The sequence below is a fragment of the Hippocampus guttulatus genome, chromosome 13, assembly GCF_054856545.1.
Source record: "Hippocampus guttulatus isolate MCC_2025c chromosome 13, RoL_Hgut_1.0, whole genome shotgun sequence".
Lineage (NCBI taxonomy): Eukaryota > Metazoa > Chordata > Actinopteri > Syngnathiformes > Syngnathidae > Hippocampus > Hippocampus guttulatus.
Genome location: NC_141273.1, coordinates 499581 through 523587, shown reverse-complemented (window position 1 = coordinate 523587; position 24007 = coordinate 499581). Strand labels below are relative to the sequence as shown.

Genomic DNA, 24007 nt, shown 5'->3' with positions numbered 1-24007 from the left:
CTAATCCTAACACTCTGCGCACACAACAGTGCGACCCAAATGAATGACTGAATCTCAACAATTTGTTTGGACAACGGAACTGACGATACGGTATATGAATTTTCTCTCTCCGTGAGTCTATAAATGAATAACTACCGATGTCACTTGTGGGGCGACATGCTAATGTGCTAACATCCATGCTAATTTGGCTTCTGACTGGAAACCCCCAAAACAAGGTGCCATGCTAACAGGTGAACGTCCAGGCTAATAAGTGACAGTCTTCTGCCTCGAAACAACGTGGCGGATAAGGAGAAAGGCGCTCATGTGCTGGGATCCACACTAAGAACAGGAGACTTTAATGAAAACATTTATTTAAGAACATTTTTAAAAAGCCAAAGAAGTCATGTGACTTGTGCACCTCGTTCTCTGGGGTCAGATGTCTGTCAATCATCCATTTGGTTTCAACGGTTCCAGAGAACAGGAAGTGATTGTTAACGGTCAAAGTTTTGTTCAAAGTGCAGTCGTCTCTACACAGTCAGCAGGAAGTGATGTTGAAAATGGTGAGAAGAGAAGGGGGAGGGGGGGGGTCCTAGGAGGGTGGGAGGGGTCCCAGCTTCCTTTGAACGGCTTGCAGAAGCAGCATGGAGTACTCCTCCAGGAGAGCCGCCGTCCTTTCCCGGTCCGCCGTCCCCGCGAGGGTCCCGCCGTCGCTGCCGCCCGGTCCCAGCGGCAGCGACTGGAGCTCCGCCCTCATGGCCTGGAGGGCTTCAGACAGGAGAGCAGCCATTTGCCTGTCCTCAGGGTCGCCGTCTTCCGCACAAGCGCCGCTCACCTGCAGGGGGCAAAAGAGGCAGCCATGTTGGAGCAGACGTGAGGGGGGGGGGGGGGGAGTTGGGGGAGGGGAGAGTACCTTCCTGTAGAGGTGGGTGGTTCGCTTGAAGCAGCTCAGCAACTGAGTGGTCAGCGCTCGGCAGGAATCAATCCTGGTCGGCGGGTCTGCGGCGAGAAACATGTCAAATGGACAACTCGGGCAGATCACGTGACATGTCGTGAGGGGAGGGCGGGGCAGACCACAGGCACACTGTCGACCCCCACCTATTCGGAATTGGCCAAGTCTCCTGAGATTATTTGCTCCAAATCACAGCGCTGGGCATATTTTTGCGATCAAATGAACCGCTCCGTGTTTGCAAAGGAGTCGCTACAGCCGATAGCCAACCGGATTGACGGGGAACGGCAGCGGGTCGGAAGACTCGAGTTCGGCTCCAACACGCAGACAAGGCTACCGGCGTTGGAAGTTGATGTTTGAGACAATGTTGGAAACGAACTCTGGGAAGTAACATCGGCACCTAAGTTGGAAGTTGATGTTGAAAGCCAATATTGAAGCTAACTTGGGAAGCTAACTAATTTTGGAAGTAACTTTGGAAGCCAACTACACATTGTAATGATGGAAAATAATGATGAAGCGAGCTAATTGAATCAAATATTGATCTTCCTTAGGGCTAACATTAGAGATACATGTTGGAAACTAAACTTGGAACAGCGAAGCTAACTTGGGAATCAAACGTCGGAAGCTAAAAGTGAAACTAACAGTGCGAGCTAATGTAGGTCTTGCCCTGCTGTCACGCTAGCGGAAAGTTGGAAACTAATGTTGAAGCTAACTTGGGAAGCTAACTAATTTTAATAATAATAATAATACATTTTATTTATAAGCGCCTTTCAAGACACCCAAGGACACTTTACAATAACAAAAAACACAAAACAATACAGGTTGAGCAGCGGCAGCCAAAACGCGCCAGCGTTCACTCAACCCGGAAGTCAGAAAAGGCTTACAGCAAATTGGAGGTAACTTTGGAAGCCAACTACACATTCTAATGATGGAAAATAATGATGAAGCGAGCTAATTGAATCAAATATTGATCTTCCTTAGGGCTAACATTAGAGATACATGTTGGAAACTAAAACAGCGAAGCTAACTCGGGAATCAAACGTTGGAAGCTAAAGGTGAAACTAACAGTGCGAGCTAATGTAGGTGTTGCTCCGCTGTCGCGCCGGCGGAAAGTTGGAAACTAATGCTGAAGCTAAATTTGGAAGTTGACAAACGGAAGCCAACGTTGAAGCTAATGCGGGAAGCGACTGGTTTTCCTTAACTCCAACGGAGGAGGTCACTTTGGAAGCCAACCGCAGATCCTAACGTTGGGAAATAACGATGAAGACAACGATGGAAGCCCCCGTCAATCTTCCCGAGTGCCAGTGTTCGAGATAACGTCACGAGCCACACGCGGAGGAATGCTGGAAGCTAACTTTGGAATCCAACATTGGCAGTTCAAGGCGAAACTAACTTTAACCTTCATCAGCTCGAACGTAAGCTGAGGTTAACCTTTAACTCCGGACTGCTAATACGGGCAATTAAAAACGTTGCTGACTTTGCCATTATAAGCCGGCTTGGTCCCAACCCGCCGCTTAAAAGCGATAATGGAGCACTCTTCCAACTGTCCCGAGGCGGGACCGGGAGTGCCACTGACCGTTTGTCGACGTGTGCTTTTGGCATAAGCGGCTCGGCTAATGGAGGGGACCGTATGTCTGTGGTGTGGACGACAGATAAAAGGGGTGAGGGGGGGGGGGGGGGACAGCATCTCACCGGCTGGTGACAGACAGGAAGAGGAGGGATGATGAAGGCGAGCCCAGACGGAAAGATGACAGGATGAAGGCATGAGGAAGGGAAGAGTCCAAACCTGCGTCGTCCTGCAGCTCGGGAGCGGGCGGCGGGGGCCCAGAAGGTGCGGCGCACTCCGCGGACGCCACGCAAGGTTTGTCAGGCGGCAGGAGGCGGCGGGGCGGCGGGGTGGCCTGGTTACCTTGGCAACCCGGCGAGGAAAAAGAAGACGCGACGGCGGTGGGGGATCGGCAAGCGCCGGACGCCGCCCCCGCCGTCAGTCCCACTCGGTTGAGGGCGTCGCCCAGCGAGGCGGAGCGAGACATTTTGGCGGCGGAGCTGGCGGTCGGACTCATGTAAGAGCGCGGGGGGCCCGCCGAGGGGGGCGAGCTCTCCGTCGCGGCGGCAATCGCCCGGCGGGGAGACCCGGGGCCGGCGGAGCCGAGGCTCTCATGTGGCTGGGCTGCGGCCGCGGTGCGTCGGGGGGCCGAGGGGAGGGAGGTGGGACGCTGAAGGATCACGCCGTCTGCCGACAAAACAAAACACGAGAGACAGATAAGACCGATGCCGTCAGTCAGAGGTGCGTCCGGAATCGCCATCTCGACCCCCCCCCCCCCCCCAAAAAACTTTCTAGCAAACCAAACTCCTGAATTGCGAGTGAATACGCTACCCGTGCCACCCGCGATCCGCCGATGGGCCGACTCCTTTTCTGTGGAAGTCGCGAGGTCCCGTTCCTCCTCCTCCTCTTCTGGCCGACAACTTCCTGTTTGGTTGGAAGTCCGTGTCACGCTCGGGTCCTGTTCCCGAACCTCAGGGTAGGAGGCGGTTTCCGTAGCGTCCGACTTGGGGACGGTTCGGCTGAGGGACAAAATCAGAACATGAAGAGGAACACAATGACGACGAGGAGTGAAACCAAGACCAGACGCATCCTACGCGAGGTTCTACCTGGCAGAGGAGCTCTGGCAGAGGAACCTGGATGACATGCTGAGGCTCTCGCTGGAGCTGCGAGCGGTTGCGGCGGGTCCCTGTGCGACGTCACCCAGCGTGGCAAAGTGTTTCTTGAGGAAGGCCTCCTGGTCCGGAGTCTGCGGGACCGGGCCGGCGTCCTCGTCCTCGTCCAAGGAGTCGGCGTCGTCGCTGAGGCGATCTGTCGGCTCCGCGTCTGGCGGGGAAAAAGTGACACGGACCCGCGGATTGCCGGAAAGGCCCGTTTTGTTTTTTTGTTTTTGCATTTCAGCAGCCCAGGAGGCAAGAAACTATGGATGCCAACGCCCGAAGTCTCACTTTTGGCCGCCGTCCTGTCAGGACTGGAGGTCCTGGAGTTGAATCTGAGAGAGCAACCGCTGTCCGGACTGGGTTTGTCGTCCCGTCCGCTCGGAGGACTGGCGGCCTTCACCTCAAAGTCGCCGCTCGGGCTCACTCCGTCCTCCCATTGGTCAGGAAACAGCACCGGGGGCTCCCTCTCAACCATCGGATTGGACAGCAAGGTGAAGTCTGGCCTGGGATCGGCCAGCGCCTCCGTGTGCTCCACCTGTTGGGATGGCGCCCGCTCAAGGAAACATGACATGCAGACATGCGACGTACGCGCAGACAAGATGTCGCAAGAGAAGTTCTCATCCAAAAACAAGAGTCCAGAGGGACTCGACTCGCCCCGAGAGAATAGAATTTAGAACTATGGAGAAGGGTGTCGTCCAGATTTCTGAGACAAGATGACCAGTTGTGCCCGGGTCGTCTTCTCATCGCAAGAGAAGGTTCCCAACCTGAAAAAATTTCACTCCTCTTGAAAAAATTCTCATTCCGAGATGAGATTCTACGATCAAAATATGTCTGCGTGCCAAAATATGTCTTGCCACATCCAATATGGCGCACACGCGGCATCTACTCGACCTTTATCTGGCGACGTGCACGATGTCGATCGCTCACCTGGAGACTGAGGCGACTTCCCAGCTGCTGATCGGCCCTGTGAAGCCCCGCCCCCGAGATCCAGATGCCCCGGGGGCCGCGTGGCGCGAGGCCGTCGTCAAGTGGGCGTGTCTTCATCAGGCGGGGGGCGCCGTCAAACAAAGATTAGGGCGCAACCTGGCATTTTGGAAGGACACCGGACGCTTACCGGCAACCCGCCATTGGAGCAGTACGAGTCCAGCTGTCTCAGGTCCAACATGGATGTCACCATGGCAACGTCGCTGGCGTCGCCACCGCACGAGTTCCGGGCCCAGCGGCGGCGAGGCAGTCGCCCGTCTGGTGGGGCCTGAGCAGGGGATGGAGGGGGGAAAAAAGGACTAACATGCTAGCAAACGGCGCTAACTACTTATTTAGCTTTGATTTACATTTTAGACGGGCAACTACTTGCAGTTCCACATTTTCCACCATTACGTGCGTATTCAAACCACTCAAAATTCGACAAACCCGAGCCCCACCGCGAACCGCGAAATTCCCCGAGGAATTGACGTCCACCCAAAAGGTTTACAATTGCCCACTGATGCCACATAGTGGCAGAAAAGCACTTTTTTTTTGGCAAAATAAAGCTCCTCCACTCACTTCCTTTCTTGACACCAATATGCCACAAAATGGCAGCAAAGCACTCTTTTTGGCCAAAAGAAACTCCTCCACTCACTTCAGTCATTTCTCAACATTAACGTGGCACACGAGGGCGCAAGAGTGCATTTTTTGTCACAATGAAACTTCTGAGCTGGCGTCAACATAGTGCCTGGACACCAAGAGCCCCCAAATCAGAAAAAAAAATCTGTAAAAACAGCGATGCTGAAAAGTCAACTCACCATCTTGCCGTCACGCGATGCCTCAGCTGAGGGGAAAACGAAACGCAGACGCGGCATTATATTGCTGAGCAAGCTTGATGACGTTACCGTGGCAACACGCACCCTCTTTCTCCTCCTCCTCCTCCTCCTCCTTGTCACTGTCCGACGACATGGCGACGACGCGAGGGGCCCCCGCCTCCCCGGGGGGCTTCCCCGACCGCCGCCGAAGCGCATCGCGAGAGGCGGGGCCTCGGCCCGGAAGCCTCAGGTCGGCCACACGCCGACGCATCCGCAGGGTCAGCTCGGGACTGAGACGCCAAACGAAGATGCAGCTGCGCGGGGGCGGGCGGGGTCAGTCCGTGCGGCCGCGACCGAGCGTGCGCGCCAGCCGTCGTTCGGGTCGTACCTGTCACCCGACACGCTGATGAGGCGCGTGCAGTCGCTGCTGAACTTGAGGCCGGTGACCACCTCTGATGGACAGAGAGAACGACGGAGGGTCAAACACGCGCGCGCGCGCAAGCGCCCGCACACCCCCCCCCCCCCCCCGACTAACCCGAGTGTCCAAACATGGTGGCCACACACTCGCCGGAGTAGAAATCAAAGATGTTGATGCTCTTGTCCGAACAGGAAGTGGCGATGTAGAGACCTGATGGGTCGATCTGCACCTGAGGACCAACGAGATGAACACGAAGGTGGTGATGATGATGATGATGATGATGACGATGACCCCCCGCCGCCGTCGCCTTCTCACCTTGATGAGCGTTCCATCCTCTCCCCGAGACCCTTTGTAGATTTTCTTCTGCTTGCTGTTGCTGATGTTGAAGATCCTGCGCGAGCATCGCCGTCATCATCTTCATCGCCGAGCGCGAGCCGGGAGAGGCGGAGTCACCTGATGCTGCGGTCCTGGCAACCGACGGCGGCGTACTTCCTGGTGGGCTCCACGTCCATGTCGTACAGCGTGCTCTTCCTCACCACGTGATGCGTTCGCGTGAACGCCACGCCGTCGTCCGTCTGAGGCAAAGACCGGCAAGGTCACGTCGCGCGAGGTCGCCGCCGCGGCGTTCGGGGGGGGGGGGGGGGGGTGATGTCACCTGCTGGCCCGTGCGGAAGTACACGCTCTTGTCGGCGCCGCAGCTGATGAGCCGCACTTTGCCCTCGTTGGCTGGGGGGGGGCGGACGGGGAAAGAGGCGATGATGTCGCGGGACGGCCGCGACGGGGACGAGGGCTCGGACTTGACTGACCTGCGAATCTGACGGCGGTGATGGAAGACGAGTGCTCGTCCAGGGTCTGGACCAAACGGTAGTCGCGGGCCGCATCCAGCACGTGGATCAGGCGATCGCGACTGGCGGTGGCCAGAAACTGCACACCTGACGTGCGCACACGCACGCACGAGGTCACGTGAAAATGTTTTGCCCTCGTCGCTACGTCAGTTGCCCGACTTCGAGATGAAACGGAGGTCGATTTTTGCGCCGAAGCCAAGTGGCAATCCGGAAAACAAAAAAACACAAAGGGAGTGTCGTTTGCGGAAAAAGTGCCCGTTTAAGACAGTCGGGGGGGGGAGGGCCGGTGATCCGAACGGTACCGGCCGTTGATGACGTTACTGTGGCAACACGCACCCTGTCTTTGTGTGCCAAAACATGTCTTGCCACATCCAACATGGCGCACACGCGGCATCTACTCGACCTTTATCTGGCGACGTACACGACGTACGCGTTACTGTGGCAACGCGGCGGACGTGACGTCTCACCCGTGTCGCTTTGGGAGAAGTCCAGGGAAAGAATTTCGCCATCATGAGCTTGAACGTTGACGATCTCCTCCATGGTTGGCACGTCGTGCACCCTGAAAACAGGCGCGCATCACCATCGATGAGGCGTCAGCCCCCGCGGCCCCCCCCCCCCCCACCACCGCGCGTGGCCACCAACCTGAGGACGCCCACGCGGTCCCCCGAGGCCAGGTGCCGCCCGTCGGGACTGACCGTCAGCGAGCGGATGCCGGCGCGGCTCTGGTCGGCCGGCGGGGCCTCGGGGGCGCTTTGCGCCGCCTTCTCGCCGACGGCGGCCAGCGAGACGCTGGCCGCGTCCGGGAGGCCGGACGGGTTGTCCTCCACGTAAATGACCTTGTGAAGATCCTGCGGGGGGTCAGAGGCCAGAGTCAGCAAGGCGTCCGTGCCGTCTCCATCCTCGATCCACCGAAAAAGCAAGTCGAGTTGGGCGCGCTTGCACATACGTGGCTGAGGATGTTGCTGGGAAAGCGGCGAGCGTCCACGTTCCACACACGGATGGTATTGTCCGACGAGCACGACAGGAAGCAGCCCGAAGGGAGCGGCATCTTCCCCGCGTCTCGCCCGTCTTCGGGGAACACCTGCGGATGACGCGTGAGGGTCTCGTCGTCCGGCAGCCCGCCGCAGGACCCCCCCCCCGTCCCCGTCCCCCAACCGACCTCCAGACTCCACACGCAGGAGGCGTGGTAGAGCGCCGAGTAGAGCTTGCCCACCCGGCGCGGGTCTCGGAGGTCGCCCGCGTCCCACACGTACACGCTGTGATCGCTGTAGACGCACGACAGCCAACCGCTGCTCGGGTCGTAGGTCAGCGCCACCGTGTCGGGGTAGCGGGCGTCGGGGCGCGCGCAGAACAGACGACTGGGGGCAGAGTTTCCGGAAAGTCAGACATGTCAAGTGCGGTCCCTGCAAAATTTCAAGCGAGTCTTTGCGACGGAGCCGAAGGAAGGCCCGAGTCGGGGGGAGGTGTCCAAACGACGGCCCGGGGGCCATTTGCGGCTCGTGACGAGAAGGGACGAGGCGCCCTTACAACCGAGACGTTTCAATAGCGTCCGACTTTTCTCGATCTTCCAAGATACAAACAAAGCATTTGCGTTCCGTTGAAAACGCCGCCGTGAAAAAAAGAACATTCCATTTTCGAGGCAAAAATCGTTTTGTCCGCTTTTGTCCAACGATCCTCAGCTAACTGTTTGACAAACGCTCACATCACGACGGCCGCTTCTCTTTTTGGGTTCTGAATGTGGAGATTTGGCCGCCGTTCAGAGCAGCGCCGGAGCGATTCTGCGTGAGAAAGGGCTCAACCGATCTCGGCGCGTTTCAAAAAGGCCCGTTTCAAGACGTGGCCGCACGTTAGCCACAAACACACTCGGGAGATGGTCCATTTGAACGGGAAAATGAATTGTCGTGGAAAATCGGAGAGTCCAATAAGTGTCGCTATCATCGTTTGTGGGTTTAGTTCCACTTGGAAAAAAACAAGTGGTCGTCGGTATTTGTACACGCGCCATCGATATCATCGCTCTCGCTACACCTTACGAATGACGCTGTGAAAAATCTTCTCCTTCTTACCTGGCATCCGTCATGGCGGCGACGTCGGCGCCCAGGAAGTGCGGGCGCGGCAGCGTGCAGAGGAAGTGCAGCGTGTGCGGGCTGAAGGCGCGCACGGCGCCGTCCGAGCAGCCGCAGAAGATCAGCTCGTCCGTCACGCACAAGCACGTGGCCGCGGACGCCTGCGGGGCGAAACCGTCCCTCAAATCTCAATTCAATATTTAAGTTGATGCGTGTGAAGATGAAATATCTTGGAACAGTGATTTGCAAACTCCGTTTTGATCGATGTCGATCACAACGTGACAACTTGATTGGAAAGGTAAGTCACGAAAACAAAAGGAAGAGAAACGCGACGCACGAACGGAAGCGAGAACGTTGGGTCTCGATGGTCGGACTTACGGGGGCGGAGTCGACCCTCTGCCCAGGAAGCGGAAGAAGAGGAAGGAGAGAGAGCCTCGCGATTAGCACGTCAGCGCCCGGCACGCGCGACGACGAAAGGTTGCGGACTCACGCGTAGCTCCACCCACTTGTGGAGCATGCGGCGCTGGTCCAGCTGCACCAGGAGGCCCGAGGCGCTGATGCAGAAGGTGGAGGAGGCCCCCGGTCCTCGGCCGCACGCCACGTCGCAAAAAAAGTTGTTCTTCAGTTCTCCCAGCAGCCCCGAGCGCCCCAGCAGCGGCACGGCGGCGCCCACCTGCGCGAGGGCGCGGACGCAGACAAGAGACGCGGTGGTCGTACTCGTTCCCGCCAATCGGGCGGGTGGCGGCGCCGCTCGAGCGGCTCGCCGTGTCACCTTGGAGGTCCCGCTGTGGTCCAGGTACCAGAACTTGACGTGCCGATTGCCCGCCGTCACAAAATAGGACGAGTCGTGCGAGAAGGACACGGCCGTCACCTTACTCGACACCTTGTTGGCCGCCACCACCACGCCTTTCTAAACACACACACACACGGGAAGTCGATGTGGGACGATGGGCTTTCTCTCCGGTCCTGAGCGGTCCCTCCTATGAGAACTAGAAGCATACCTGTCAACTTTTCGGAGCGCCAACCTGTATAAACTACCCCAAAAAATCCTTATAACATACCAAAGCATTTTATATGTCAAAATAACGGCAGGAAAAAACCCACAAAATTTTCAATGATATGCAATGAATACTCTGCTGTTTTCAACTAGGAACCACGTGATTTACTGGAAAGTTACCAAAAATGAAAGCATTCGAGTAGACTAGCACAAATCTGGGCAAAAGCAAACGGAAGTACCTGTTAGGGGGGGGGGGACGGAAATTTTCAGAATCCGTATGATTTGTGCGATACGGCCATATACGTAAGATTCACCACAAAATCCGTATGAACTATGGCTAAACCGTATGAGTTGACAGGTATGTAGAAGCTTGGAAAACGTGTAGTCACGAGATCACGAGCGCCTTACTTTCCAGTTCCACACGTGCACCAACATATCGTGCTGGTAGCCGACGCTGACGATGTACTTCGCGTTGGGGGAGAAGGCCACGCAGGCCACGCCGTATTTGTGCTCCTGGAGGGACGCCACCTGCACGCCGCTCGCGACCTCCCACACGCGCACGGCCGGCATGTGGCCGCTCTGAGGGGCACACGGCGCCGGGGAGTCACGCGAGCCGACGCGCGAGCGGCCGCGGCATCGCGCCGGGCGGGACTCACCTCGCCGGTGACGACATGCTTGCCATCGGGAGAGAAGGCCAACGTGGTAATGGTCTTCCTGCAAAATGGCGGCCCGTTACCATGGCAACGGCGACAAACACCCCCCCCCCCCCAACGGCGAGCTTACCTCGATGCGTTGAAGATGTGACGTTGCTTGTTCTTGCGAGGATGCAGCAGGACCACGACGCACCTGCGCATACAAAGCACGCATTCGACGGCGGTAAAATTCGCTTCACAACATGTCAATCGCAATGCTAATAATGTGCGAGTTGTGAGTGTTTTCAGAAGACGTCGTCTTCATCACGCTAACTGGAGCTGGCAGCCTCAGCGCCCCCCCCCCCCCCTCCTTCCCCTCTCGCCCCCTTTCCTCCTTGACCGCGGCTGCAGCGGCCCACTTATCAGATCAGCTCCTCGTCCGCCTGCACCCGATTGGCCGGTTGCCCGCGGCGGGGGGAGGATGAGCTGTACAGACTGAAACATTCCCGGCATTCCCCGAGGCTGCGCTTACACCCCCAATGACACAATTGACTTTTGTTCGCTCGCGTGCATCGCATCACGTCGTCACGTCAACGAGACCGACTGGCGAGGTGACATGCATACCGGGATGCCATTTACGCACACGCACGACGTATGCGTTGAAAACAAATCTTTTGCAAAGGCTTTCAGACCCCAAAAGCTTCTTTTAGTCACAACGTCATCACGCGAGGGAAGATTTTTAAAATAAATAAATATCCGGAAAGCCCTCACAAAGGCCTACAAATTGACATGTGACTCGATGTGATACGCTGCAAATATTCATCTTGTTGGTGGTGATCACGTCCCAGTTCCTAAAAACAAGGTCAATGACCCCCCAAAAAGGAATCGACTGAGCGTTTATTGCTCGTCTCTATGTCCACCAAGCCAGGAGACAATCGAATCAAATATGCAGGAAATAGATTGTGACCTTGACCTTTGACTCAGGCCTGAAGGCTTTGATCTGTGAAAAGCTATGACATCTCTCCATTAATAAAAAGAAAGGGGGAAAAAAAAAGCTCCCTGGTAGAAATCAACTGTTTCGGTCCAGACGTGTGGCAAATAAATAACCTTGTTCGTAGACATTAGCAACATCGCTGGTGTTAGCCAAATGCAGCCCCCGTCTATGGGAAGTGACAAAGTTGCTACTCCCCGCTTTAACCATGACGCTAATGTGACAAGTCGCTCACCCGGCGGGGTATGCCAAGAGTCCACTCTTTGGGTCACACGACAGTGCGCGGTTGCCGGGCGCCGTGATGCCCAGAACCTTCTCCAAGGTCACCTGCTCGGGAAAAGGAAATAGGAGTAACATGTTAGCATCCGCTAGCTTGTTGGCAAGTCACGGGACCCTCTCCCTCAGCACTTACGACCGGAGGAACTGCCGAGACTTGACGGACGGGTTAGTGGCGTTAATGTAGGGCAAACATCTATAGGTGCTGTGACACACTCGCGAGCCTGCGAATCTTTCTCACCATTGGTAAAGCAGTTCACATTTGTTAGCCTGTTCGCATACGATTATTATTTGCTCTGAAATACGCACAAAACAAGATGGCTGCCGTCAACCATGTGCCAAATGACCACGAGACAAATCACCGTGTAACAAATAACCAAATGCCGAGTAACCATAGCAGTGTCCAAATACACAGGCCGGTTCCTCCGGGGGCCGCATGACATCACTTCCGGCGTGACTCGGGGGCGTCAAATGGCAATGTGCCAAATGACCACAACTCTCATCAACATGTGACAAACGACTGGTCATCTGACCACGTGTCACACGACCACATCAACTGACCGTGTGGTAAAGGTTCAAGCAAATTGTTTGACTTTCAAATGCCTGATGTTGTTGTCCACGTGTCAACCGACAAGTCAATTGACCATGTGGTAAATGACCACAGGTCAATTTTGCAGTCACACTGTCAACTTTCCAATTACAAGTCCCGTGATTCACCCGACATGTCACGTGACCATCCGTAAATGACCATGTATTAAATTACACATTAAGTTGCCCGTGTGGAGAACGACAAGTCGGTTTTTGATTCAAATGACGTGTCAAATTCTTCTTGGCTTTCAAACTACGGGTCACCTCAGTCTGACCACATGTCACATTCGTGAATCACCATGAGTCAAATGACGTGTCTCGCGTCCGTGCGACAAAATAGGCATGTGGTAAATGCCCCAGGAGCAAATGACCACACACTTAAGAGCCTTGTGTCAAACGTCCAGGCGGTTTGATTCACAAGCCAGTGGAACGTTAGCCGCTCTCTCCGTTTGCCGCCATGGGCACGCCGGAGAGAAATACAGTGGCGAAATGAATTCAACTCGCAAGTCAAGGTGCCAATACAGGATAAATGTAACCCATAAATGTATCACGTGTTTGAAATGCACAGGCAGCACGATATTATAAAGGCGCTAAACGTTACCAATCGTAAGTGAAAATTGAAAGAACAAAACTGTTGCTTTCTCGGCGCGCACCTTGTCGCCCAGCTGATGACGTATTGCTCGGCCCCGCCCCCGAAGCTTGATTGACGGGGATCTGAGCAGGTTCTTGATGCGGCGACTGATGGCGCCTCCTCCTGCGCCGTCGCCGCTCATAGCTTCGGTGCTAGCGGCTAGCTCCCTGCGGCATGACGTCCGCGAGTCCGATCTCGCTCAGCCGAGCCGAACTGAAGCCTCACCCAAGAGTTCTCCTCGTGCGTCTGGACCGGTCACCGGGTCGCCGGCTGCGGTTCCGCATCGCAGCGTGGCGCCGCGGAGAAGAAGAGAAGCGACTCCCGGTCACGAGCACACATTTGCACAGACGCAGCGGATCACGCGGCACAAGTGTTTCCGGTCTTCACTTGCAAAATAAAACAACTTGAAGGAAGTTGCACCTTTGTGTTCTGACAGAGAACATATTAGCATGCCGTCCCGTTCGAATATTTTTGAAAAATGTCTAAACTTCAAGAAATGAAAATAAGAGTTTTCATCAATATGGTTCTGTCTTTACAGACTGTCTCTTGCAGTCGATTTTGTCGGCGCACCTTGCGATTGGCTGGTGAATAATCTATTGTTTGTATGTCCTGACCTCCGGCGACCAGTCAATTGGTTGTTCGCTGCCTGCTATTCGGCTATGTCGTCCGGGCCCTACGACCGACTGACGACCAATCGATTGTCTAGATCCCTTGAGATTTACTGGCGACCAGTCCATTTGGTGCCTATAAATCCCAGTCAACTGGGACCGGCTCAACGGAGACCCCGATGATCACAAACATTCTCGAAAATGGATGAAGGAAAAGAAACGATCTAATGCGCACATGATGCTGGCATAGAGGTCCACGGGTAAAACAGATGTGCTCGGACTTTATTTAAATTAGTGTTGCAGATGTCTGTTATGCAATTACAACGTAGAAAAATAAAAAATTCGGGGATAAACAAATGTTTCATTGAGAGGTTCCAAAGTCAACGGGAAAGCGTCCGCCGCGGCGTCCTCACGTGGGCGGGGCCCCTCGCAGGCCCAGCGGCACCAACCTGGGCATGGGCCGCCACGACACGCCCTCCGCGGCCGGCATCTGCGGTGCCGGCGCCTGGGCGGGGGGCGGGCAATCCGCCGGACCCCCGCCCGCTTTCATGTGCAGCAGCGGGGGAGGGGCCAGCGCGTGGCCGTTCAGCCCTGAACCCTCGTCCTTGGGGGCGGGTTGACGCTCCAAAGGTGACGCCGACGGCGATACCGTCGGGCTGACGGCAGGCGCCGCGGGAACGGAGGACGAGGGGGACGGAGACTCGGGTAGCGGCGCTGGCAGCGGCGTCGCGGCAGGAGTCAATGGGAACGAGCTGCTCAGGGCATCAACTGCAGACGACAGAGCGAGACTAGTATGCGTGTGTGTGACTGCAACTAGCCATTATGTTCACAATCAATTACTCTCCATTTTTCGACCATTTCAAATTGACAGTGCGGAAATGAATCGATTCGTTCTTGCACTTCCACCCCATACTCGATTTCGATTCCGTTTCTGTGATCATTATAACGTGTTCGGTTCATTGCAATGCACGGGTTAGCAGATTTTCATTTTATTGCGGTGATATTTCGCAATCAATATGTATCGCAACCGATAGGTATGTTAATATAAAGAGAAAAAAAAAATACATTTGAGCGAATGTTGAATCAACAACAACATAAAAAAATAGGACCAAGACCCCGTTCTCAAACTGCACGGCATTCTGCGGCTGCTGTGTAGACTTGTGCTCCAATTAGAAACACGCAAGAGGGAATTTCCGAGCACAAAAAGTGGGTTTGGAGTGCACAAAAGGCTATTCTGCAAGAAGAAGAAGTTAGAGAACCCGGTGCGTGCAAAAGAAATGAGCAGTTCATGCAATCACTAAGCGATCAATACCCGGTGATGCTTCTCGGCCATCCCCACTACTTGGTCGCGTCACGTGCCAATATTTACGGACGCGATTGTAAAAGCGGGGCGGTACCTGTTGTTGAAGAAGACGTGGGCGGCGACGTGTAATCCGTCATCAGCGGGGTGAGAGTCAGGAAGGGTTGCCCCGGCAACGCGCCCCCGACCACAGAGAGAAGCTCAGCGGGCAGGATGGCCCGGAAGCCGTCGGGGTCGCCTGCAATCGCGGTGGACAGTCACGAACGGAGCTTCTTTGAGCGCACTTTTTTGAGGACCTGTACTTAGTCCTGGAATCATTTGGGTACTTTGATTTGAAGAAAAAAAAAATGCTCCAGGCTTCTTTACAAGCGGTCGTAGTCAAGCTACCTACAGCAACAATTGTTCATGCCGTGCATGACAGGATGTGGAAAGAAGGCTAAATTCAAAATAAAGCTGATCTGACCTCACTAAATGGACGTCAATGGCGAGGCACACGTTTTTGTTCAAGTTGTTCCCGGCGCCGTGGCGTGTATGACGCGGACACGGTTTCATTCATGCTGGCGAATGCGGCGATCCTTGGCGGTATCTTAATTGCTCCGCTTCACATGATCAGCGGGGTATTTGCTCGAAACTCCCAATTCCCCCCAACCCCCCTGTAAATTCGCGCACGGGAAAATGGGCCGGTTCTAACTGGCCCGAGCTACTTACCACTCGCCGCGGGCACGGGGGCGAGGCTCTTGCACCGAGACAGGATGTTGGGCACCGTCTTGGATCGATTCCTCATCACTGGCGGCGAGCGGGAGGCGGCGGGCGCGGCTAACTTTGGCTGATTGACAGCTGCGGCTCTAGGCGAGGGAGGGGCCGGGGCGACCGGGATGGGGGTGGGAGGAGGAGCTTGTTCCTTTGGCAGCTTCTGAGCGGAGGAAACAAATACGACGTCGTCGCCCGAAGAGGCCGTCGACCGCCGAAGGGCCGCTTGGCGCCCGGGGCCGGCGGGTCCGGCGGGTCCTGCGGGCCCGGTCAGCGCGGAGGAGGGCGGGGATGCGGGACGGGGCTCGCGGGAAGGCAAGGCGGAGAGCCGAACGTTGCCGGCGTCGCTGTTTGGGGTCGAGCGCACGAGTTTTGACACATCAGCAAATCATCATCTGCATCGGAAAGAAAGCTTTTGCCCGCCATGTTTCGCTATTGTGTTCAATCGAATTTTCGATTTCAAAAGTAGTTGGGGTATCGGTGCACAGTATCGGCGAGCACCGAAAGACTGTAAACTCGTACCGGAATCGGTATGAAAATAAAAAACTGCTCTCCAACGTCCCGAGTATTCCAATTTTGGTGTCACTATTTTTTGTCCCGGTCGCATTGTCACTTGATTTTCAGAACGTGGCGAGTCCATGTCCGACACCTTGGCAAGGCCGATCCAAATGATCTCAACTGTTTGACTTTTTTGGAAATCTTTTTTGATAGCCGGCAGAAAATCAATCGCATCCGGAAAAGGCTCGGTCGGCCCTTACCGGTTTCTTCTATTGGGCGTCGTCGTCGTCTCAGCGACTTCTTCCAGGCGGTCGCGGGGGCCGTCACCTGTCATCGACAAACACAGCCGTACGTCGGACGAAAGTCGTTGCTCACTAACTGGCCGGCCGGTTGCGGCCTCAGCGGCGAGACGTCGGCGGTCGAGGCGCAGTTTTGCCATTCGATATGTTTTGATGATGCAAAGTTTGCCTTGCACGATGGGGTCGATCGAAGGGACTTTTGTGGCGAGGAGACAAAAGTAGGACTCACATGTCGAGGGAACGAGCATGGCCATCAAGTGCTTCCTCTTCCTGGTCAGTGCCATCTTCTCCCTCCTCAGATGCTTTTCGCTGGCCCGCAGCGCCTCAATCGCCTGAACGGCCTGAAAACAAACGCAGACGGGAAAAGTCCTCAAACTGCAGACACACCCCAAGTAGAAAACGCAGATAAGACTTTAACGTCAGTACCACCCCCCCCCCCCAAAAAAAAAAAAAAATCCTAATGTTTATTTCCTGTCAATGACTTCCAATCTCCAGTTTTGACGACTTGGCAAGATCGCCCAAAACGACTCGGCGCGCAAAATCGATTTTCCTCATCGACTTTCATTTCACGGTGATGGAAATGATCTTGGCAGTGTTCCCAAAGACTCACAAATTCAAATGAAGAACCACCCAGCGCACCGACCGTTTCCTTTGGAGACAAATCACCAATCGGGCAATTCCGGCGTTGGATGTGGTCACATGACTGGCAGCGTTTGCACACAAAGCACTTTTGGATCCTTCCCGTCGTACCGTGACACACGATTCGGGCTTGACTGAGCTTGACTTTTTTTGGGGAGCCTTGATGGCAGAAAAGAGGCCGTCCGATTCATGTCAAAAAATATCTCGCAGTTCAAGCGGGTGCTTTACTTCCAACACAGATCAGAATTGCAGGCAAAACATTCGACTTTCTTCTGAGATTCTGTCCTTGAGTTGAACTTAAGAACAGGGAGGAATTCCATCTTTGTAGGTAGGCCACAAATAAGTACGTCAACATGAAGGCGTCCCACATGAAATGGCATTTCTCGGACGCCATTCTTTTCCCTGCCCTGCCTTTCTCGCATGTCAAAACACGCCACGGTTGACAGAGCCGCACTGGAAAACGCAGCACACGGAGCACAGCTGAAACAGGGGCTCCATTTTTTTCCCATCTTCATTTTGACAAAGTTTCCCAACAAGAAACGTGCGTCCGCAGCCCCACAAATGCTCAAAACTAAGCAAAGCGTTCTTTCTGCTCCGCGCGGTAGATCGAAAGGGGACGAGATGATGCGCCCGCCCGAGTCTGAACGCGGCGGCCGTCGCGGTCCCCCTCGACTCGACTTCACGCACTCACCTCGTGCAACGTGGCGGCGGTGGACACCGCGCGCTCCAGCCGCAGTTCTTTCTTCAACTTGGTCACCATCAGCGACATCCTGTGCCGCCGCATCCTCTCCAAGGCGTTGTGGACCTGCTTCTGCACAGGAAGGTCACGTGAGCGCAAGAGGGAGAGAAACGGCCAACGGAGCCAAGTCGGACCCGTTTCGGCATTCCGACGGCGGGGAATGAACGGCGTCGGCGTGCGGAGCGCAAAGCGTCAGGACGAAGCGTCGTCCGTAGCGGCGACAAAATCGCGACAGAGTCGGAGGCCGACGGCGCGGAAGGTGATCGCGCCGCGTCCTAAATGGATGACGGCTGGCTTGGAAAAGTGTATTCTACGTCAAATGCCATTCGAACGCCATTTGTGACCTTTTTCTATCGGACAATCTAAGGTGGGCCGACACCGAGGAAAGGCTTTCTCACACTTTCCACGGAGCGGCTCCTCTCTTGGTCGCTGAACTCGTCCGTCAAGTCGGACGAGTGATCCGTCTCGTCGCTGGAAGAGTCCACCAGATTGATCGTTTGGACGACGCGCCGGGGGTCCCGCCGGCCGCCCTCGTCGTCCACAATGCAGACGACGTCCAGGTCCGCCAGGTCCCGGGCGGGCTCCGGCGATCTGGATAACGAAGTCGGCGCGGGTGAGACTCCCGACTCCGCAGGAGCCCCCCCGGGGGTCGGCGCGCTTCCGTCTTTTGGGTTATTCAAGAGGCTCAACCGCGCTTGAGCGCTGCGGACTTCTGAAATGACGAAGTCGGGAACGGGGCTGCTTTCCTTGGCGGCGGCGGGGGCGCTCGGCCCGGCGGGGGCGGTTCCGTAGCTTCGACTCAAGGACGGGGAGTCGGCGAGGACCGGCAGAGAGCGGTTCACCGTGAACGACTTGAAGCCGGAAAGGGCGGACGCCGGGCTCGGGAGCACCGGGCCGGCGACGCGGCCGGCGGGAGCCGCAAGGGAAGGGGCTCCGAGGACACCGGGGGAACCTGAACACAACGAGGTGACATTTCAATCCATGTGCCCTTGCGCAAATAGTCCCGATTTGTCAAGGATGGACCCCAAAAATATTCACCCGTCTTGTTGGGGGTGGCCGCTCTCAGCTGGCCGATGGGGATCAGCTGGACCAGTTTGCCGTCCGGCCTGCGGTAGTAGCGGACGCCTGTCGGGCTTTGCACCTGCCGCAGAATCATCTTGACCGTTGAGGGCGTGGGCACTGCCGAGTGGGACGGGCGTGGAGTCGTGATGCGGGGGCCTGCGAGCGGAACCGTTCAAAACCCCGTCAAGTCACTTTTGGGACTTTACTACACATTTGGGTGAACCGTATCATCCGCGAAATGAAAACAGAGCCATTTCGCCGCAGGCATGTCCAGCTCCGGGCCTGGAGGGCCCCCTTCCTGCCTGCTTTGCAGCTCTCCCGGCCGCAACACACCCCATTCGGATGAGCAGCTCTCAAGCAGCATTAGAACGATGCTGATGATTTGAATCAGTTGGAGAGCTGGAAAACGGGCCGGACGGCGGCCCCTTGACAACCGACTTTGGACACCCCTGGATTAAGGGCGACGAGCGGAAGATTCTCAACACAGTCTCTGACATCACCAAGTTGTGTTCTGCGCTCACCTGGAGCAGGAGGTGGGACGAAATAGTAAGTGAGAGCGGGGCCGGACGAAGAGGTGGCGGTTGCCAGCGCGGGGGCGTCAGGGGAGGTGGAGGCGGCCGTTGACAGCGCGGGGGCGTCAGGGGCTGTAGAAATGGCGGCCGCCGTGGAGGCGGCCGTTGACAGCGCGGGGGCGTCAGGGGCCGTAGAAATGGCGGCCGCCGTGGAGGCGGCGGCAGTTGACGTGGAGGCGGCGGTGGATGCCGACGTGGCGCTTGACGCTAAGGCGGCGGTCGGCGTGGACGTGGCGGTCGGGTAAGTCAGCCCGTGGCAGGGAGGGGACATCCGCTGGTCCTCGGGTAAGGTGGGAATAACTCGCCGCTTCCTGGTGGCCGCCACGCGGCCGGTCAAATACGCTGCCAGGCGGTTGGCCGGGTGGAGGGCCCCCATTTCGCCCAACAGGATCTTGGCCAGAGGATACATTTTCCCATTCACCTGGAGACACACGCCAGCTGATCCATCACTCGGGCTATTGATTATTCTGCCTCTGACATCACGACGACCGTTGCAGTTCGACCGGCGTCACTCAGTTGGTTGTCAATTGTGACGGCAACGGTGGTGTGTTTTGCCGCGTTGACAGTGTTACTAGAAAAGAAAGCTTTCCAAACGCACCCCCTCATGTTTACGCTCTCGCTTTTTGTACATTTTTTTTTTTTTTTTTGGGCCAAGAAGTCCATCAAACGTTTGGTGAGACAAGGGCGCCATTTCTGAGCCGCGGGCAAAGCGGGTGCACCAAGTTGAGCCTCACCTGGATGGGGTCCCCGCCTCCCGGTTGCTTCTTACTGGCCGAAAGGAAGCCGGCGGGCGAGACGCCGTTCAGGAAGGGCAGAGCCACCCGGAAGCCGCTCCGGCTCTCGTCCGCCTGCTGGCTCCAAGCACGCGCCAGCGCGTCCTCCTCCGCGTCATTTTCGTCAAGCTCCCGAGGCAAGTCCTCCATAAAATCCTCCTCCGTGACCTCGCGTTGCCAGGCTTCCACAGGCTCCGCCTCCGGCGATGGTTGGGTTTGCTCGCCCTGAGGAGACGCGAGAAGAGTTTTTGGACAACGAAGGCGGAGGGGCTCCCGTCACGTGACCGAGGTCCTTGACGTGTGGGAAAACGGGACTCTGGAGAGTCCACTTAACCGAGACCTCGACGACGTGACGAGTCTCGCTTTTGCATCTGATGGCCATCACCTCTTTGAATGCTCAGCGGCACGTTGCTTTAAGACTTCAGCCCGAATATGACTTTCTCCCGACCAGTCAACCCGAGGTCCACACCAACCTGCTGAGCTCCGTCTTGTCTGCTGATGAGAACTTTGTAGTGGATGGTGCCGCTGTCCTCCACCGTCTGACTGATGGGATTGACCTGGTACTTCAGGGCCCAGAAGGGTTTTCCCAGCCGGTCCTGGGCCATGGCCTCGCACAGCATCTTCAGCACGTGATCGCGGTCCTCGTCGCAGGTCCAGCGACCCTCGGTGAGGATGGTCAGACGTCTGGATGCCCTCGTCTCCTCCGGAAGGTTCGGAGGTGGGCCGGACGTCGGCGGCTCGGCCGGCGTTCCTTCTGAGGAGGTCGAGACCGCCGGGACGCTCGCGTCAATCGGCGGGGCGCGGGTGGTGTCGGGGCCGGCGGACGTTTCTAATTTGTCGAAAAATCGCACCCCGCTCAGACGGGAGGAACTTACCGGGATGCAAAGTTGGGAGTTTTTTGCCATATTTCATCTTGCAACGTTTGGGCTTCCTGTATGGCTTCTGGGGAAGACGCAGGACGAGTCAGCTGAAGTTCGGCGGCTTCAAATCCTTGATGGAGTCAGCACTCACCCGCTGCGCCGTTCCAGACTTTCCCACAAATCTTCTCGCTCGGGCACAGCTGCCGGCGTCGTTTCTGGCTTTGGCTTTCTGGGCGTAAGGAGAATTGTCATTTTACTAGTTGATGATTTTACACGCGCTCATTTGCGAATTCCTTTTGACGGTGTTCCAAGATCAAAGTTCGCAGTTGAAACGGACACCTAAGTGCCGTGCACTCCAAATTGGAGTCCCACAGGGTCGCCTACCCAGGTGAGCCGTACGACCGTCTGGCCCCCCGTTGACAACACGAACGTCACAAAGTGGAACGAACGCCTTGGCCAAGAGTGAGTTGCGTGTCACCAAGTTCAAACAAATATTGTCGCGTTTAGCTCCTTGAATAATAAACAAATCTCAAAGACACTCCACAACGCTGACGAGCATGTTTATCGTGGCCGAAGGGAGTGAGGTGGAGAAGCACCTTGGACGATACTCCAGACGAGCCGATGCGGGAGGACAGGGCGGAAGCTTGTGGGACGTGGGTGGCCTCCAGGTCGCAATCCCCGCTGTCCCTCTTCCAGAGCGTCCGGATGCGTTCGGCGGGCTGAGAGACGCTGTCGGCCTCCTTGAGTACTGAAGCGGGAACGCACAAGCTCAAACGGACACCAAAGCAAGTACAGGGGCACCGCGTTTCATTAGATTTTGCAGCTATCTTTACCCGAATGCTATTTTTCGGAGAAACAGACATTTTGCGGTTTGTTTTGTGCCATACTTTTGACGCCTTACTTTTTTCAAGCTCAGCAGATGACGACGTGACATCAAAACAAAACCCCAAAATTGACATCGTCAACCGCAGTTGAGATCCTTGATTGACTTAATTTATATATATAAAAAAAAAAAAAACATGTTATGTTTGTTTTTGGATCAGAAGCGTTTGCCGCAGTCTGTACTTCTAGTCACACAGACAGTTCCACGGTGCTTTTGGAGCCGGCTGCACTCACTGTAGGCCATTTTCATCCTCTTCCTCTTCTTCCTTTTGCCGCCGCCGTAGCTGGAGGGGCTGGAATCGGAGCCGTCCAGGTTTTTGAGCAGAACCACCTTCTGCTTGAGGCAGCTGCAACCCAGCATGCACCGCGGCCGCCCGCAGTGGCTGACCCGGGCCGTGTGGGCCAAGCCGGAGCAGACGCAGCCCAGGCGGCAGAAGTCGTTGAGGCAGGCCGGCTCGGGCCTGCGAGACAGCTGGATGGGGGCGGTGGGGTTGTCGCTCACGAAACCCTGCCGGGCGTCAGACGCGGTGCGAATGAGGGAAAACATATCACACGGCATACTTGTGCTACTTAAACTGCAGGCTTGCGAGTTGTGACCTGTGTGAAATCGTCACTGCAAATGATGTTGGGCGTGAATGTGTGTGTGTTTTTTTAATTTAATGGGGACGACTGCGGCGATAAAAACAAACATTAAAATAACCAATGATAAATTGGGGTTGTGTAAATGTGTGTAAAGCATTTCCAGGTCTTTGGCGCTCCTTTGTTCAGAGTAGAAAAGCGCATACCGCGGGCCACAAGTGTCTGGACGAATCAGCGCCTTTGTAACGATTGAAGCCAATTCAAATATATGCGCTTATGTTCCGGCCCGAATGAACACATTGTATTCAGTCGGGCCAAAAGAATTGATTCCCCTGCGTTATTCCCCGAGTAAGCGATGGGGTTTCGGGAGCCCAGAACTTTGAATTACCGACACACGGGTGGCTACCTTCAAAGTGAAAAGCGACGTGAGCGAGATGGCGGCCCTCTCCTCCGTGATGTAGACGCGAGGATGACCGCCCCACGTGGCGCCGTCCTCCAGGTCTTTCTGCCTCAGCAGGCCTCGGCTCATCGGCGGTTTCAGGACACTCGAAAGGTCGACGCCACCCGCTTCGGCGTTGGACTGCTTCCGTTTGAGTCTCTTCCGCCTCTCCGGAGGAGGGGACTGCGCGGGGGAAGGGGTCAGCGCGCCCGCCATCGGGCAGACCGCGGGCGGCGTTTGCTTTGGTTTCGGGGGTTCCGCGAGGGGCGCCGGAGTCTGGGGGGCATCCGGCAAAGTGGGAAACGGTGGGAAAGATGCCGCAGTACCAGGAAAAGCCCAAGACTTTGAACTCTTCGGCTTCCTTTCAACTTTCCTAAAGGCCTTATTCTGCCTAGGCGGGGCTTTGGCTCTCTTGGAGGGCGGGATGAAGCCGCTGATGAGGTCCGAGGCGGGCGAGGCGGCGCTTTGCTTCTTGAGGACGCTGCCGAGCGTGCGCACGTAGCTGCTGCTGCTGGTGGGAAGCTCGTAGACGGGCAGCGAATCCGCCGGCGGCTGAGAGAAACTGGCCACGCGCTGGTCGATCAGCTTGGCCTCGCTCTCCAGGTACTGATCCAGCATGTCGCTGCAGAACGCCGACAAGTTCTTCTTGGTCTGCTCCGAGCTGACAGACACTGCTAATAGCACACCGCCGCGTAAGACAACTCCCCGCCGCCGCCGCCCCCCCGCAGCAAACACACGCAAGGCACCCGTGCAAGTGTGGTCACCTTCGGCCTTGGGAGGCGAAAGAGCCTCTGAGGATTCCGACGGGCTGAACTTTTCTCTCCAACCTTTAATCTGCGTCACATCTGTAGCCTTTCCAGTTCTGGACACAAACGATCCAGAAGCACCTGGAAAACCACAGAGATGAATGTACATCAATGCAGTGAACAAGGGCATCACACTCCCAGCTGGGCAAATGTTCCGGGTGGCACGGGGGACAATCAGGGTAGCGACCGCTTTGCGCTCAAGCCCATGATCTCACCGTGCTGCGAATGTTTGCGCAAACATGTTCACAAACATTTTTCCAGGCCCCAAAGGATCCACGCGAGTTCACCACTCAACAGTTTGTCCGGAGGGTCATTCTACTTCTGCCGTTGTCATGATAAACCTGACGTAGTTGG

General features: G+C 56.1%; 2 protein-coding genes across 8 annotated transcripts in view; both read right to left on the bottom strand.

Annotated features, from left to right (window-relative positions):
• Positions 1–333: 333 nt before the first annotated feature.
• On the bottom strand, positions 334–13221 carry mapkbp1 (mitogen-activated protein kinase binding protein 1). 3 transcript variants are annotated; one of them, XM_086127365.1, is made up of 29 exons: positions 12870–13221; positions 11588–11679; positions 10513–10575; positions 10386–10443; positions 10138–10308; positions 9505–9642; positions 9223–9405; positions 9111–9128; positions 8733–8893; positions 7829–8027; positions 7616–7750; positions 7312–7517; positions 7137–7228; positions 6631–6756; positions 6480–6550; positions 6278–6399; positions 6140–6215; positions 5942–6053; positions 5795–5858; positions 5512–5720; positions 5410–5435; positions 4743–4880; positions 4556–4666; positions 3917–4163; positions 3578–3794; positions 3303–3490; positions 2712–3158; positions 890–975; positions 334–811 (listed from the first exon to the last, which is right to left on the bottom strand). In XM_086127365.1, the coding sequence occupies exons 1-29, from the start codon at positions 12987–12989 to the stop codon at positions 569–571; spliced, it is 4119 nt and encodes a 1372-aa protein (XP_085983491.1). In that variant the 5' UTR covers positions 12990–13221; the 3' UTR covers positions 334–568. The 3 variants fall into 3 exon arrangements, 2 of the variants coding, with proteins under 2 accessions (XP_085983491.1, XP_085983492.1); XR_015102676.1 differs by having other exon boundaries at positions 663–811; positions 2618–3158; XM_086127366.1 differs by lacking the exon at positions 9111–9128.
• Positions 13222–13716: 495 nt separating this feature from the next.
• The window catches only part of mgaa (MAX dimerization protein MGA a), a 21698-nt gene continuing 11407 nt past the window's right edge, over positions 13717–24007 (bottom strand). For 3 of the 5 annotated variants that reach the window (XM_086127360.1, XM_086127359.1, XM_086127363.1), the window contains exons 7-23: positions 23612–23734; positions 22815–23521; positions 22064–22337; positions 21544–21695; positions 21099–21176; positions 20963–21029; positions 20561–20841; positions 20049–20312; positions 19264–19735; positions 18719–18898; positions 18079–18632; positions 17633–17752; positions 16532–16643; positions 16264–16330; positions 15464–15852; positions 14853–14993; positions 13717–14223 (exon numbers count right to left, since the gene is read on the bottom strand). In XM_086127360.1, the coding sequence (XP_085983486.1) occupies positions 13865–14223; positions 14853–14993; positions 15464–15852; positions 16264–16330; positions 16532–16643; positions 17633–17752; positions 18079–18632; positions 18719–18898; positions 19264–19735; positions 20049–20312; positions 20561–20841; positions 20963–21029; positions 21099–21176; positions 21544–21695; positions 22064–22337; positions 22815–23521; positions 23612–23734 (4340 nt within the window). In that variant the 3' untranslated portion in view covers positions 13717–13864. The remainder of the gene's footprint in view (positions 14224–14852; positions 14994–15463; positions 15853–16263; positions 16331–16531; positions 16644–17632; positions 17753–18078; positions 18633–18718; positions 18899–19263; positions 19736–20048; positions 20313–20560; positions 20842–20962; positions 21030–21098; positions 21177–21543; positions 21696–22063; positions 22338–22814; positions 23522–23611; positions 23735–24007) is intronic. The other 2 variants (XM_086127364.1, XM_086127361.1) reach the window with 2 other exon arrangements.